This window comes from Augochlora pura, chromosome 11 (genome assembly GCF_028453695.1).
Source record: "Augochlora pura isolate Apur16 chromosome 11, APUR_v2.2.1, whole genome shotgun sequence".
In the NCBI taxonomy this organism is placed as follows: Eukaryota; Metazoa; Arthropoda; class Insecta; order Hymenoptera; family Halictidae; genus Augochlora; species Augochlora pura.
The window spans coordinates 1,922,166-1,937,195 of NC_135782.1; the positions used below are offsets into that span (position 1 = coordinate 1,922,166).

The 15,030-nt window shown below is 35.5% G+C and overlaps 4 protein-coding genes across 9 annotated transcripts; 2 read left to right on the forward strand and 2 right to left on the reverse strand.

Moving 5' to 3' along the window:
* Positions 1-40: 40 nt before the first annotated feature.
* LOC144477348 (neprilysin-1-like) lies at positions 41-5,743 on the reverse strand. The gene is made up of 18 exons (XM_078195047.1): positions 5,362-5,743; positions 5,146-5,294; positions 4,383-4,544; positions 4,022-4,105; positions 3,720-3,934; positions 2,731-3,618; positions 2,568-2,660; positions 2,313-2,454; positions 2,122-2,230; positions 1,936-2,026; positions 1,690-1,866; positions 1,509-1,612; positions 1,338-1,396; positions 1,179-1,230; positions 1,029-1,096; positions 809-954; positions 543-710; positions 41-433 (listed from the first exon to the last, which is right to left on the reverse strand). The coding sequence occupies exons 1-18, from the start codon at positions 5,382-5,384 to the stop codon at positions 254-256; spliced, it is 2,910 nt and encodes a 969-aa protein (XP_078051173.1). The 5' UTR covers positions 5,385-5,743; the 3' UTR covers positions 41-253.
* Positions 5,744-6,953: 1,210 nt separating this feature from the next.
* Positions 6,954-9,593, forward strand: Pcd (pterin-4a-carbinolamine dehydratase). 3 transcript variants are annotated; one of them, XM_078195054.1, is made up of 5 exons: positions 6,954-7,711; positions 8,016-8,178; positions 8,721-8,840; positions 8,936-9,129; positions 9,352-9,593. In XM_078195054.1, exons 2-4 carry the CDS (start codon positions 8,062-8,064, stop codon positions 9,116-9,118), a joined length of 420 nt encoding a protein of 139 aa, XP_078051180.1. In that variant the 5' UTR covers positions 6,954-7,711; positions 8,016-8,061; the 3' UTR covers positions 9,119-9,129; positions 9,352-9,593. The 3 variants fall into 3 exon arrangements, with proteins under 3 accessions (XP_078051180.1, XP_078051179.1, XP_078051178.1); XM_078195053.1 differs by having other exon boundaries at positions 6,965-7,711; positions 8,019-8,178; positions 8,936-9,593; XM_078195052.1 differs by having other exon boundaries at positions 6,967-7,711; positions 8,936-9,593.
* Positions 9,232-10,494, reverse strand: Sdhd (succinate dehydrogenase, subunit D). Its single transcript, XM_078195051.1, has 4 exons — positions 10,359-10,494; positions 9,872-10,011; positions 9,616-9,806; positions 9,232-9,533 (listed from the first exon to the last, which is right to left on the reverse strand). The coding sequence occupies exons 1-4, from the start codon at positions 10,411-10,413 to the stop codon at positions 9,326-9,328; spliced, it is 594 nt and encodes a 197-aa protein (XP_078051177.1). The 5' UTR covers positions 10,414-10,494; the 3' UTR covers positions 9,232-9,325.
* Positions 10,495-10,522: 28 nt separating this feature from the next.
* Pus7 (pseudouridine synthase 7) lies at positions 10,523-14,837 on the forward strand. 4 transcript variants are annotated; one of them, XR_013495182.1, is made up of 9 exons: positions 10,605-10,687; positions 10,909-11,081; positions 11,182-11,331; positions 11,418-11,912; positions 11,982-12,455; positions 12,542-13,325; positions 13,403-13,554; positions 13,662-14,463; positions 14,695-14,837. XR_013495182.1 is itself a non-coding variant. In XM_078195050.1 (8 exons), the coding sequence occupies exons 3-8, from the start codon at positions 11,205-11,207 to the stop codon at positions 13,979-13,981; spliced, it is 2,352 nt and encodes a 783-aa protein (XP_078051176.1). In that variant the 5' UTR covers positions 10,523-10,652; positions 10,909-11,081; positions 11,182-11,204; the 3' UTR covers positions 13,982-14,837. The 4 variants fall into 4 exon arrangements, 3 of the variants coding, with proteins under 3 accessions (XP_078051176.1, XP_078051174.1, XP_078051175.1); XM_078195050.1 differs by having other exon boundaries at positions 10,523-10,652; positions 13,662-14,837; XM_078195048.1 differs by having other exon boundaries at positions 13,662-14,837.
* The last annotated feature ends 193 nt before the right edge of the window (positions 14,838-15,030 follow it).

Here is a 15,030-nt window from a genome sequence, read left to right on the forward strand (position 1 = left end):
ATTTTAGATATCATCTATATTTTCTTTTTGCAAATACAGATTTTTATTTTTCAATTAACCGTAGAATAGAAATACATATTGGTAGTCATCTTATCGACGCAGATTACACTTCAAGCCTTATTAAGCTATCTACTGATGCTTTTACCTAATTAAGTAATACAATCACTACAGATAGTAAAAATAATGTTAATATTCTCGATATCGACTACTGCCTGCTTTGGTAAAAATAATATTAATCTCGGAGATAGGTATGTTATTTCCATATGTTGCACTTTTTCTCAGGGTTCATGGGGCTTCCTTTCGGACAGTGGTAAGCTTCCGCGAAATCCTCGGAGTTGGACAATGATCCGATCACTCTTAACGGTGCTAGACTGTGCAGATCACGCCCCAATCGCTTCTTAATCTTCTCCAGATCGTAGACAGTGCACCATACCTGTAATTTTTAAAAGAACGTACTATAGTAAATAATAATTTGGCAAAAGTCAGGGATTTTTATTCTTGGTGTTCGTTCATCGTTATTAACAATGATTTATGCCACTTACATTCGCGGCAGACAAGAAGAACATTTGATTGTTAGTGAAATTCTCGAAACCTGGCAACATGGGGTCAGGGAGCTCGCAGTTCCTTTGCCTTCGTTGATAGGCCGCGAACACAGCTTGCAAGCCCATCGAATCCGCGATATTTTCGTCCGACGTTTGTTCTCCGTAATCCTAAAATTAAATAGTTGAAACCGTGACTAAACTGTAGCTAAATTTCTGTACATATATACACGTTATTTCACATTGGAGCTTCTTATCAGACGAACTACCTTTATTTGAATATTCGCAGTCCTATTTTCCTCCACGCTGTATCTGGTAAACTGTTCTCTGAAACAATCAGCTCTTTTCTCGTATGCTCTGTCTGCTGCAACGGACAACCATGACGCGTATTCGCCGTATCTATCAAACATGCGACCTAAAATCGACCAATTATGGATTAGTTTTTATTTCCGGGAAAATTTTCGTTAGCAAAATCTTGCAATCGTTTACCCATAGTGTCGAATCCATGATTAACTTCGTGAGCCATTATAAATCCTATGATGCCGAAGTTAGTGTACCTGCGTGTAAAAATATCACCGTCGTTTTATATTGTGCTTAAATAATTAGCGACATTCGCAGAGTAGAATAACAGGTGCTTACCATGGCTGTTTAGGATTGTAAAACGGACTCTGAAAATCTGCCGCTGTTATTTCTGTAAAATGATTCAAAAATCTTTACCTCTTGCTATTTTTAGTATGCTATTTTGGTTTTGTTTCGTCGCATTCACATAAAAAGAATGCATTTCAAGCCGCTACTTACCGAGAGTATTTTCAAAAGGCATGTAAAAGGCGTTTACAATCAAAGGATCTATGTAAGATCTGCAAGTAAACGTTTCGTTTGATTATATGGTAAACATTATTCCAAAACTTTTATTCCAGTTTCACGTAGCCTAAGATATCGAATCATATGTGAAAAATCAGAATAACTTACTCGTATGCGTTATCTGTGTCCAGGTTGACGGTTCTTAGTTGTATTCGTTTAACGTGTCTCATTAGACTCATCATATTCTCGAAATGAGAGTGACTGAAGCTGATCTAGAGTATCGTTCAAAGAAGTTTATGTAGTTACACGTTTACACAAATCGTGAGTTACAATTTTACGTGTTACCTACTCCTTTGAAATAATTTGTCATGAACGTGCGGTTTCTATAGATAGGCGGATAACCGATTAGCGCATCCATGAACACCAATTTCGTCAGTATGAATTCTCTGGTATCATCGTCCATCCATGTCGATTCTTTAACACGATATTCGACTTCCTTTTGAATGTCATCGACCATATCCATAGCCTTCACAAATTAACAAATAATTACTGGCTTCATAGATCACAATTGTTTAATTAAAGACGTGATCGATACCGTTTTCTTCCAGTCATCGGAGAAATATCGTCTTACGTACTCATATCCCAAACAATTCTTCGTAAGTAAGTTTTCCATACATTCGTCTGATCTGTGAGAAAATGTAGTGTTATGTTCAATATAAATATATATTTTTTAATAAATGAAAATATAATGAATAGAAATGAAGGAAAGCAAATGGAATACCTTTTCTCGGGTCTACTCTCGTCTCTGTTCCAGTTGTAATAAAAGACTGCCATCTGATCAGTAGTGGCTTTTATCATTCTCGATATAAAGTTCCAATGAATATAATTCACTGTATAAAATCATTCGAAACAAATTGCAGTTATGCAACTATAATTTACATATAATATAACATATAAGCTCTGTTTCCGTACCGATGGTCCTACTCGGTGTATTATCAAGCAGCTCGCGAATTCCTATGAAAAAAGCATAGGATGGGATCACAATGTCTGTGTCGCCATCAATTTCTATCCCAGCCATCCTACCTACGTTCTTCACTTTCGTCATCCAATCTATCTACAAAAGAATTAACAGTGACTAACAGTGAAATATTGAATTAAATTGTCGTCCCTAAAATAATTCAAATTTCTGGACAGCTTTGATACAAAAAGACACGATCATCTACTTACTTTGCTGTTCTTCTTAGGTGGATTCAAGTCGTCGTACATCTCTTGGAGCTCTTTAAGCGTGCTGTTCTGCATCTCATCGGTCAGATAGAGCAACTGCGGGAGTCATAATCAAAGTACATGGTGCTCCATCGTTAACAAAGTCGAGTGCTAAACGAGAAACTACCTTTACAACGGCCAGCTGAAACTTCAGCAAATCATTGATGTCTTTCTCAATCCTCTTCTTCGGAATCTGGACATTCATGGCTTCGGCAACCGCCATGGTAACGTTCAACACGTATTCTTTAAATTCCTCCCTCGTCTCCCTCACCTCCTTCCTCTCTTCTTCCCTGCGTTTCTCCATACTGTCCGTACTATCGTCGTCGTTGGGCCAATCACCACTGCCACTGTCATCATTTTCGTCGTCCTCGTCGTCAACACCGCCACCGCCACCGCCACCACTGCCACTGCCACTGCCACCATCTTCGTTGTACTCGTCATCGACACCGCCACCGCTATACTCGTCACCATAATCATAGTAATAATCCATTCGATTCCTATTACCATTGATCTCTTCATCTTCGATGCCATTAGTGTCGATGTATATATACCTCTTAACATTTTGATCAGTTTTACTCTTTCGCGAGTGATTCGGTCTCTCGGATATTTTTCTATGGCGCGACGCCTTGTTAACAGTCTCCTTGTTGCGAAGAACTCTTCGATTCTCGGATCTGCTTCGTTCATGAAGCGTTTTATGATGAACTTTCGATCGAATCGCCGCTCTTTTCGTTCTTTTCTGTCCGGCATGCTTCTCATCGCTCAGCTTTCTGTTACCATACTTTCTCGGATTGTCTCTCAATCGTTTCTTAACGCTCTCGATTATCCTTTTCCTCTGCGTATCCTTCGCGTCGTCGTCCATTTCGTGGTCTTCCTCGTGATCGTCCTCCTTCTCATCCCTCTCTTCGCTGCCACGCTCTTGGCTACCGTCACGGCCTTCGCCGTCCTCTTCTTCAAAGTCGAGGTCGCTGTAATGGATAAGATGATACGTTCTATACGGCAGATCCGGGTCTTGAATCTGAAAGAATATCAATTACTCTCTGCACAGAACATAGATATATTAGCAGTGTCGTTTATAAATGTAGAATAATGTAGAAAAAGAGGAGGGAAAACAATCACCACTAAAGAGAATTGTCTGGATTCCCAAGTCCACGGCGAGTTAACGGTCATCTCGTGCAAACTGTTTTCACCTGTTAAACCAGCGTAAAAATCGTCCACGTATTGCCAATTGTACAACTCCTCGTCCCACTCGTCTTCTTCCATTACCATTGGCCACCCTCCGATCCTCCAAACTGTAGCGACGAGTGAATCGAGTCCTTTTCTTTCCAACTCGTCTGCAATTTTAATAATCGACTCGAAAATCGTCAAATTCAAAATTGACAATTTTCCCATAGAATTGAGAAGTTAATTGCAGTCGTTACCTGTGTCCATGCAAGCGTTGTATGCTTTTTTAGACAGTTTTAAGCCTAGGAAGTCGTCAGGTTTCGTATTTGCTTGCAACATGTCTAGAAATGTGATGAAATTATATTATTTGCATTATCGTAATAATATATAAAGATAATATATGATAATAATTATGAATAACAGATATATATATATATATTGTATGAAGATAAATGCTTGGATAGATTGAAACGAATCACTTGTCGGATCTACTTATGTGTGGATATACTAGTCGATACAATGTCTGACCATTGCTCGATGTTTCTACTTATTCATTTTGTTTTTCGAAAACCAGGTTGCTTGCAGAAAAATGTTACAATGATTGTTAAATTGACGAACCTAAAAGACGCTTTTCTACCACAGCGTTCGCCTTTTCCAACGGGCTCCAAGCTTTTTCGCCTTTGGGGAGGGGATTGTGTTCTGCCCAATTCCCACACGCGTAGTCGTAGAAGTTTTCACACGGATCCACGTCTGGGTTCATGCTCTCGGTCATCATCTTCGCTGTTGAAATTAAAGGTAACGAGACAGGCGTTACGGAAACGAGGATCAGATTCTGCTAAACAGTCCGCGAATATTCATGAAAAATAAATATCGTCCGCGAGCGAAATACAAGAACCTAAGTAGGAAGTATGCCCGTTTGTAAAATAGCTTTAGCAGCTCGTAAATAAAGCAGCGATAATTCTAAACTCCACTAAACGTTCATTCACCGTCGCTCATTTTCGCCGTAAATGCGAAAATAAAATCCGCATACGAGCGAACGAAATTGCTAAAGAGCGGCGCGATTACGAAACGAGGATTCCCCGCGCGCCTGATTCTCCGTCGCGATGAAATTGGAGCAATAAAATAATAAAACTCTTCTGTTTGGAAAGAAAACGATGGCTAAGGAAAATTTAGTGCATACCGGAAACGTCGCGGCATTTTTTCCCCATCACCGAAAGTGAGAATCGTGTTAAATCGTTACAATCTTTTTAATAGGCCCGATTTATTACACGAAACCGGTTGTTTAATAGCCAAAGTGTGATGCTCGGAGACCGGTCTACGTGCTTGTGTAATCAGAAAATTTCATCGCGCAATTAAACGAAGAAAACGCCGGTTCCCTTACCGAGTGCAACGCAGTCCGGTGTTTCACAAAGAGACCGTTCTTTCGATTGTTTCGCGTCCGGCTGGCTATCAGCGCCGAACAACCATCCTAAATTGGAGGAATAATCCCGAATGGAGGCGATGCTGCCGGCAATAACGCCGACGAATGTCCTACGAGCAGAAGAATTCGCGGATCACTCTGTCGAGATGAAATGATAATGAGAAAAACTTTGCTTACAGGATCCAGAAAATCCGCGTCATTTCGTCGACAAAGCTAGACTACAGATACAACATGCAGCCTTCCTGCATGCGGAGTGAAGAAGATGTCACCGGCGGTAGTGATTTTATAATTCAAGTGAAACGGAAAGACCCTGGCGTTGCTGATAGTGCGCCTTTTTTATCAATACTCATTGCGTAACAATAAATGCATCTTTTATGTCCGCGAGACTCTCTTCTCCTGTCGATCGTTAACGCTTTTATTTGTTATCCTCGTACCCTTAAATGTTAACACTTTTAATCGCTGATCTCGTTCTTGCGATTCGTTAACACTGTTCTCAATGTTTCTTGTTAGGTGAAATTATCATAGATAAATAAGGAGGGGTATCTCTGACACAACGGATGCTCTCAATCTGTGAAATACGCGCTTGTCTATAAACGAAGATACAACAATTAAATCAAAATATGTTGCAGGAGGAATACAGGCGAAGGTATCGGCGAGGTGCGCCGAGATTATACAAATACTGACATTGGAAATCGCAAAGCGAGCCGTATCAGCGCGGAAATAGTGCGGTTATCGTTCCACGTTGCGATTACAGCATTGAATTAAATTATCTCTTCGCGATGTGGCGGGTAAAAGTGATGGATGCGTAACACAGGATGTTCCTTCGGGATTGCGAACACCTTGACAATCGTTCTGTAACATCATGCGAAGGAAGCGAATAATTTGTAAGCAAATGCGACGTAATTCGTCGTGATCCATCGAATCCTAAAATACTTTTCGCTCGTTGTAATTCCAGCACGTCCGGAGATGAGCCCCGCAAGATCGGTGAAACGGTAGCGTCCCATCGTTCGATGCGCCAACATTCGAGCGTAAGGGACTGCGCAATCTTATTTTTCATCGGGGCCAGAATAAGCCGAGCAGCGAGCCAACACCGCGACGGCAGTCTCCAATCTGAAAATATATTGCAGAAATATACCATGTTAACAACGTTGCCGCGCAGACAACGGGCAGAATGTGTCGGCGACTGGATATCCGTGACAGGAGAGAGTAAATCTGAAGCGGTAGCTGTGACTGTTGCCTCGATCCGCGGATCGCTTCGACGCTGACACGGATAAGTGAAATGAAATTCATCGATTCGAAGACGAGACGAGCCGCGGGCTCTAATCGGAAAGTTATGCAGAAATTGGACGCGCAGCCTTAAACAGCGGCGCGGAACTTTTAATTTTGTTACCTCGGAACCCTGGCCGCACACGTATATAACATAACGTTGTTATTTTATCATAAACGACTTGTGTTTTTGCATAAATACCTCAATGTATTTATTATAGAGTTTATCTATTTATTTATTCATTTCTATTTCAATTTAGTGGCCACGGTGTGAAGCAATCTGATTTAGAGCTAGCAAAGCGTAGCCTTTTTAAGAACGTTGAACAAATTATATTTGTCCAAATTGCAAATTATATTGAAACAATATTGTTTGGATTATTTGTTAATCGATTGTTGTGGTTTCCCTTGAAAAATCTTTCATGTCTATCTGTAAACGTATTAACGCGTTTAACGTAACATTCCCTTCGCAACGATGTGAACGTAAAAACGGGCGATCGCGATGGGTGAGAGTGAGTAAAAGGAATCGTAATCGCGATCGTCATCCAAGAAGTGAAGCACGTGCGAGAATGAAAGTCCTTGTGGGGAACGGTATGCGTGAAACGATGAATCGAAAGGTTTTATTAAAAGCCGATTCCGAGCATCTTGTAACTTCTATGCCCCCTTCGCGAGGATGGCAAATACGTTCGAATGACGAAACGAATGTATAATTATATTTCAAAACATCTAATTGGATTCAAACAATTTCGTGAAATGCGCACGGAGGCTCGCGGGGCTGATCTTTTGCATTCGGGTTTTATCATTGGAAAAATTCGCGTCAATTTAGTGATGTAGTTTTTATGGTCAAAAAGCTATAAAAACAAGTTGCAATGTTAGATGCAATGTTAGTAGCAATGTTACAATGATAAGAGAAAAATTTATCGGTATAAAAATCACACGAAAAACAATTGCAATGATTTAAGTAAATGGGTATTAAGAACTTGATTAAGTATCGTAAATTCCATTTTTAAAAATGTGCGAGAGAAGGACTACAATGGAGTCCAATTTTAAATAAACCGCCCAGAACATCGACGCTTGAAATCCGTTAAGATATTTCGTAATCGACGTATGCAGTTGTATAAAATTCTACAAGTACATTTTTAAATGTAGCTAATAATTATAAAGCTACTAAATCAATTAATATTTTATAATATTAACATTAAATGTATTTATGCAAATTATAAGACCTTCTTTAAGTCCTGAATTGGAAGACACGGATTCACCGGTAAGGTTATGGTCCCGCAATGTAAAAAATAATTTCACAATTCTTAATAATAAGTCCGTAGTAGTTAATAGTTAACAATGGATCAGCTATAATTAGAAAATGTTCAGCATTAAACGCTTTCATATTCAAATACCATATACACATCTGTAATATCTCGTTAATTCGGCATTCTACAAACATAGTAATGTATATATCAAATGATATCATCGTGTTCCATATTTTTATCATACCTTTTATCGCAAAATGTTTCATTAATAACAAATAGTTACATAATAATGATACGTTCTTTTATTTTGTGTAATAGCAGACGAAATCATCCAACGCAATCGGGAAACAAAAAACCTGAAACCATGTCGATGTTAGCACGCATGCGCTTCATGAATGGTGGGGCTGTTCTCCAGGAGAAAATATTCCATAATTTTAGTCAAAGAGGAATATCTGCTCCTGCTTTGAAAAGAAGTAAAATGGTATGTTTTTTATTGTTAATTTATAGAGAATATGGATAGCATAAATAGTTCGTTATATAAAGAGTAAAGTATTTGATTTGTCGTAAATTTAAATATAAACAAATTATTCTTTATAAATTGTTAACATAAGATACTTTTGCTTTTGTAATCACTATCATTTTATGAATACTTTCGTAATGAAAGAACCATGGTGTTAAGTAATGTCGAATGAATGGACACAAATCCATATGTGGGTGTAACAAGTGGTTGAGATTCTAAATTAACTATTGCACGATTTATCTAGTTCCTAATATATAGAAATAATCAAAATTATACGAAAGTTCTAACGATAATGAGTAATATATTTGTGGATAATTGGAATAATAAATGTTTATAGATTAATGCGAACATTTTCGTATCATATGTTACATACTGAAGAACGATCGGACTGTTTCCTGATCGTATTGATCGGGTTCTCCCGTCATGATCGACCTTCATTAAGAAATTGGTTCTTTTACATTTTAAATAATTAAGTTTTTATTGATCCATTATTTTTTTTTTAGGGAAAACTTACTCAAGAAGAAAGAGATAAAAATTTAAAACCACTATTGACTAATGGTTGGGCTGTTCAAACAGATAGAGATGCCATTTACAAGGAGTTTCAATTTAAAAATTTCAATCAGGTTTGTGTCACAATAATGTTACATTTCGTACTGTTATCTGTTAACAACAGCTACTATTATGGAAAATACATCTTTTTATCTAATTTCATTATTAGGCTTTTGGATTCATGAGTAGAGTGGCAATGCAAGCAGAGAAAATGGACCACCATCCGGAATGGTTTAATGTTTATAATAAAGTGAACATCACTCTCTCATCCCATGATGTGAACGGTCTATCGCAAAGGGACGTTAAACTTGCAACTTTCATTGATAATGTTGCTAAACTGGACCAAAACTGAAACTCAGCCATGTAATTGTGAACCTCTGCAAGCTTTTAAAACGTGTTCCCATGTTTAAACATATGTTATGCAATTAGTTTCATTTATATTTCATCTTTTTAAATATTGCAATATGAGATTTAAAGATATATAATTTATTTTTGTATACATTACAGGATATTAAATTATAGGGTCCTAAATTAGCCTAAATAAAGCTGACAATAGCAATTACTCTGGTGTCTCTTCTTCTTTAGGTTTTCCAATTGCCCAGATATTCTTGATAGATGTTGATACACCTGGACCATTATGTATCAGTGTAATCAAACCAGCCAGAGTTCCTGCAGAAATCAAAAGCAATGCGATATGCAAAACCTTTGGTAGTACTGGCCCTACAATAGCTGGACGGGCATAATCCAGGATAACAGCTTCTAAACCCCTATACAAAAAACGTTATATCATAATTAATCGCAGATAACAATACACTTTTTAATATCCATTTGATTCTTATGTTCCCTTACCAATGACCATGCATTACAACTAAAACAGACATAACTGCATCGAGGATTGCATTTTCCATTATTATAGCAGTAGGAATTATAATTGGCAATGCCACAGCTATTATTCTTTCAACAAGCCATAGACGTACATGATCACCTGTGGTAGATGCGTTACGACTTTGTTGTAAGGCGCCAGCTGTTACCTTTGGGAACTATAAATTCAATTAACATTACATAAATTCGCTGCATTTAAAATAATATTAGAATAGTTTATTACCTTTGTCACAAAACGATTACCGCCATTATATATTGCATTAGAATTTAAACATCGATTAATACCAGATAAACTTGTCAATGGTTTTGCAAATTGAGGTGGTCTGCACAAGTTTGGAAATACACTAGTCTTTGCGAGGGATTCTGAAAACGTAAATATAATGGAGAATGTAATAAAAATTTCTTTGATTGTAAACAAGACAGCAGAATTATTATGAGAATAACAATAATGTAATATCTTAAACTCTGAAAATTTATTGAGCATTAGGATATCACACATATATATTCGTCTATTTTTCTTTTCATCGTTTAATATTTTTCCAAATGTTATATATCTTTTTATGTCTATTATCATATTAATATATATTATTAGGTTAAATGAGAAGTATAAGAAAGGCTTGCCAATACGATTGTGTATACATACGATTTTAGTAAGATTATGTAAAAGAGAAGAATTTATCAACAGTTTCCTAAATTCTGAATGCACTTACCTAACTGTCTAACTTTTCGGAAAATGTTACCACTGATAACCCTTTCGAGAATCATTTTCTTAATTGCCTGGTGCAAAATTTGTTCAAAATGACCTCTCTCTCGCGAAGGAACAATGAAACGTTTGCTAATTCTCGTGACAGCAAATTTTTACTACTATAGTCACATACATACAGGTAAAGAAGTAAAAATACGATTGCAAATGAATGTTTTGAGCTTTGAGTATCGACTATACTGCACTATACCGAAATCGATTATTCTCGATTATCGAATTTATTAGTTTAATTTTATGAGACGTAAGTGTATACATAATGTTATAGAAAAAACATATGTAAGTATACAACCACGCGTATGAACGTACATATAAAAATCTATTTTGTATGAGTTTTAATAGTTCACATTACATATTGTAATTCATAATTATACTATGTTTTACCGGATAGGAAATCTTTGATTTCCCTTAATTTGATCAAACAAAATTTATTAAATCAAATGCTAATTGTATTTTTATTAATCGAATAAGGCTTTTATTTAAATAAATTTTTATTACAGTCATATATGTTGTACTATACGATACCAGAATGAATTTATGAACTGAATTTATAACTGTTTGAGAGACACTGCTTTGAAACACGTGTTAGCATTCGGGTTATGATTTTTTGACAAATAATAGGATCTTGAAAATTGTAATAAAACCGTGCTGGTTACGACAACGAAAAGACAAGGTAAGAAGCATTTGCAAGATGCAAACGAGATATGATTTTCTATAAATTATAATATGTTTATTGTATAAAAATTAAATAAACGTTCCACTATATTTCATAGTTGACTGTATTAAATATACAACGATGTCTGCGATGGAGAATGAGAGTGCCGGTTCAAATAATACTGCTCGTAATAGAGACGGAAGAGGAGGCTTCAGAAAGGATAACCGTTCCAAGAAAGATTTCAGACAGAATCGTGATTCACGCAATGGTAATAAAAAATACGAAATAAAATTATTCAATATATTTACTTCGTAAAAATATATTTAACTTTGTGCTGTATCAATTATTTTTAAGGACATCATAGAGATAATACTAGTAGGAAACCTTTCAAACGCAACTGGTCAAATACACAGAATGATGGGAAAAGGAAAAGATTAGAAGTTGGAAGTCGATTAAAAGAACATGATGTTGGTATTACAGAATTTATAGGAACCGAAGGATTCTTTGGTGTAATTAAAGAGAGATATACAGATTTTCATGTTAATGAAATTGCCCTGGACGGACAAATAGCTAAGTTAACTAATCAAGACATTCCAAAAGAGCTACCAGAAAATGAAAATGTAGAAGATCTAAAGCATACAATATCAGACACAATATGGAATCAATTGCAAACATTAAAAGATCCAGGATCCTCACCCATAGAGATAGATGTAACAGATGTGAACAAGGATCAACGTAGAGCAATTCATACAATTGCTAAACAAATAACAAATGTCATGAGCCAGACAATAGACAAAGAAAATAAGAAGATTATGATTATCTTACGGGATAAACAGGATAACAAAACTAGTATGTTTCACATCATTACTAAAATGTAATCTCTTTAATTGTTTTAATCTATTATTTGCTGTTTACTAGATCATAATTTCCGGAGGGATAACCGGGTAGACTGGAAGAAACGTGGTGAATATTGTTACTTTGTATTACACAAAGTAAATATGGATACAATGGACGCTTTAAATCAGCTGGCTATGAATTTACGTATGAAATCAAATAATTTTAATTATGCTGGAACAAAAGATCGTAGAGCATGGACTAGTCAATGGGTTAGCTTAAAGAAGACAGAACCATTAGACATATTAAGGGTAGCAAAAAGCGTACGTGGAGCATATGTGGGCAACTTTAAATTTATGAAAGAACCTTTAAAATTAGGTATGCTCAATGGCAACCACTTTAAGATTGCTTTAAGAAATGTGAATGGAACAGATGAACAAATTGAAAATACAATGATTTCTTTAAAGAATAATGGTTTCATCAATTATTATGGTCTGCAGAGGTTTGGCTCTGTAGTTGCGATTCCAACTTACGAAATCGGGAAAGCCTTACTTCAAAGTAATTATACGTTTTAAATTAATTTTATTTCTTAAAATACTTGTCAAAGTATTTTTAATTACTTATTTTCTGTTTATTAAAAATAGGTAAATGGAACGAAGCGATTGAATTAATTTTGAAACCTAGAGAAGGGGAACAAGATAGAGATCTAGCAACAGCTAGAAACATATATGCAACAACCAAAGATGCAGCCGCTGCTTACAAACACATTAAGAGATGCGATAAAATAGAGGCGACGCTTTTGCAAGGTATTTCAACAGCTGGCAACAATAATCCTCAAGGAGCCTTAGATGCATTACCAAGAAATGCACGCTTAATGTATATTCATGCATATCAAAGTTTGGTATGGAATCATATGGTGTCGAGACGAATAAAAGAATTTGGACGAAAACCTATAGTTGGAGATTTAGTATATGTAAGTCGTACTAAAGAATGTGATAATGAAAACGAGGAGTTTGTCTACAATGAAAATGTATGTCGAACTGAAAATAATGCAGAGCCGGATGAAAAAGACAGTAAATTAAATTGTGAAAGTGCAGATATGGACACTGAGGAAGGACTTGGTAAACAATCTGTTGATGCAACATGCAGTCCAATTAAAGAGGTAACAGATGCTACAGAGTGCTGTCTAAAAATTAATGAGAATATTAAAGAAGATAATACTGTTGATGAGAAAAATGAAGACGACGATTCACGCAAACTTCCAGAAGTGAAGATTTTGAAAGAAGAAGATTTATCCAATTATACTTTGGCAGATGTATTAATGCCCCAAGTTGGCTGGAAAGTTACATATCCGACTTATGCTAAACCATGGTACGAAGAATTCTTAGCGAGAGATGGATTGACTACAGATCTCAGGCAAAAAAATAAGTAAGATATGGAAGAAGTGTAGTTATGTATGTAACATCTTCCAATTTTAAGATATATGTATTTTTTTTTTATTTCAGAAAATACAGTTTAGGTGGCGCGTATAGAAAAATATTGGAAATTCCTACAAATTTATCTTGGAAAATCATGCATTATAAAGAAAAACATAGCGATCTCATTTTGTGTGATATTGATGAAATGAGAAAGCAATTACCACCAGAAGATGATCTAGGTACAATTTTTTTTTTTTATTAAAGAACTGTAAAATACGCGTAGAGATATTTTTTATTTGAGAAAAATGTTAAAATAAGATGTAACAATTTTCTTTTCTACTTGCAGAGGGACAGTATAAAGCACTGATTGTTGAAATGTCTTTGAAATCATCTACGTACGCGACAATGGCATTGCGAGAAATTTTAAAATTCGACACGTCTCCGCAAGCACAAGCTGCCCAGTCTGCCGCATGTAACGCGGAGTCAGGAAACTGTGATATTTTAAAAAATTGTTTAGAGCCTGAAAAACAAGATTCTACACAAGATGATAACAAGATTGTCGACGAAGAAAAGGCTCCGAAAACGGAGAAAAAGGAGATAAGTAATTCTGATATACTTGAAGAAAGTAAGCAGACAATAATAACTTCAGAAACTAATGCAATGTAGATATATATAGACAAAAAAAAAGATATAAGAAATTAATACAATCTAACATAAATTACATATGTACTAATATATTTGTATTCATAACATTAGAGATACATCTGGATAGGATATATATTTTATTTCATACAAATCGAGTTAATTTTCATTATAAATATGTTTAGTTTTTTTTTACATGTTAGAAAGAATTGTAATATTAAGTTTAATAAAGTACAATACACTATATCTCATTTATTACACGGGGTTCGTACAACGCCAATTAGTGTCGTGGCAAAACACTCAAACTATTAGCTAATATTGACGGTCGATAATTTGGCTAATAGTTTGAGCGTTTTGCCACAGCACTAATTGGCGCTATAAAAACGCCAAAAGAAGCTTCATTTTTTCTTCACAAGAGGCGCCCTAATCGCCCTCATTTACACAATACAGAATCGCCTAAAAACATTGATTATGGCAAAATTAGGTCATAAAAAGCTAAATGAAAGGTACGGAATTGTTCAAAAGAAACTACTGTGTCAATATCGTATACAAAAACAAATGACAACACAGCGAAACCTAATTAATTACTCTCCAAAGTTTTATTAACTATTATGTTAATTAATTATATTTTTTGTTGTTGTCTTTTGGGTTTTTTACTTGAAACGAATGTAGGAAATTATGCTGAATAAATATGTGCTGTTGGTTTTACGATTTAAAGTCCATGCTCCATCTTTTAGGTCCACGATATATATGAATCTCGGTGTAATTCACCATGGTGCGAATCATCCTACATGTTTATCGACTGGCGGGAAATTTGATATTTGATATACATCATTTAGAAAAAACATTACCAAACAGTATGAATATAAACTGATAAGGTTGTACAAAAATAAATAAGCTCTTAAAGAACACTGAAATGTTGATTTTATTATAATTTAATACACTTACAAAAATAAATACAACAAACATATTTTTACCGAATACATATAACGTTACAAGAAATTAATATAATATTATGTATTTATTTTGTCATATTTTTAATACGATTATATACTTTATTTTAATCAATTTTT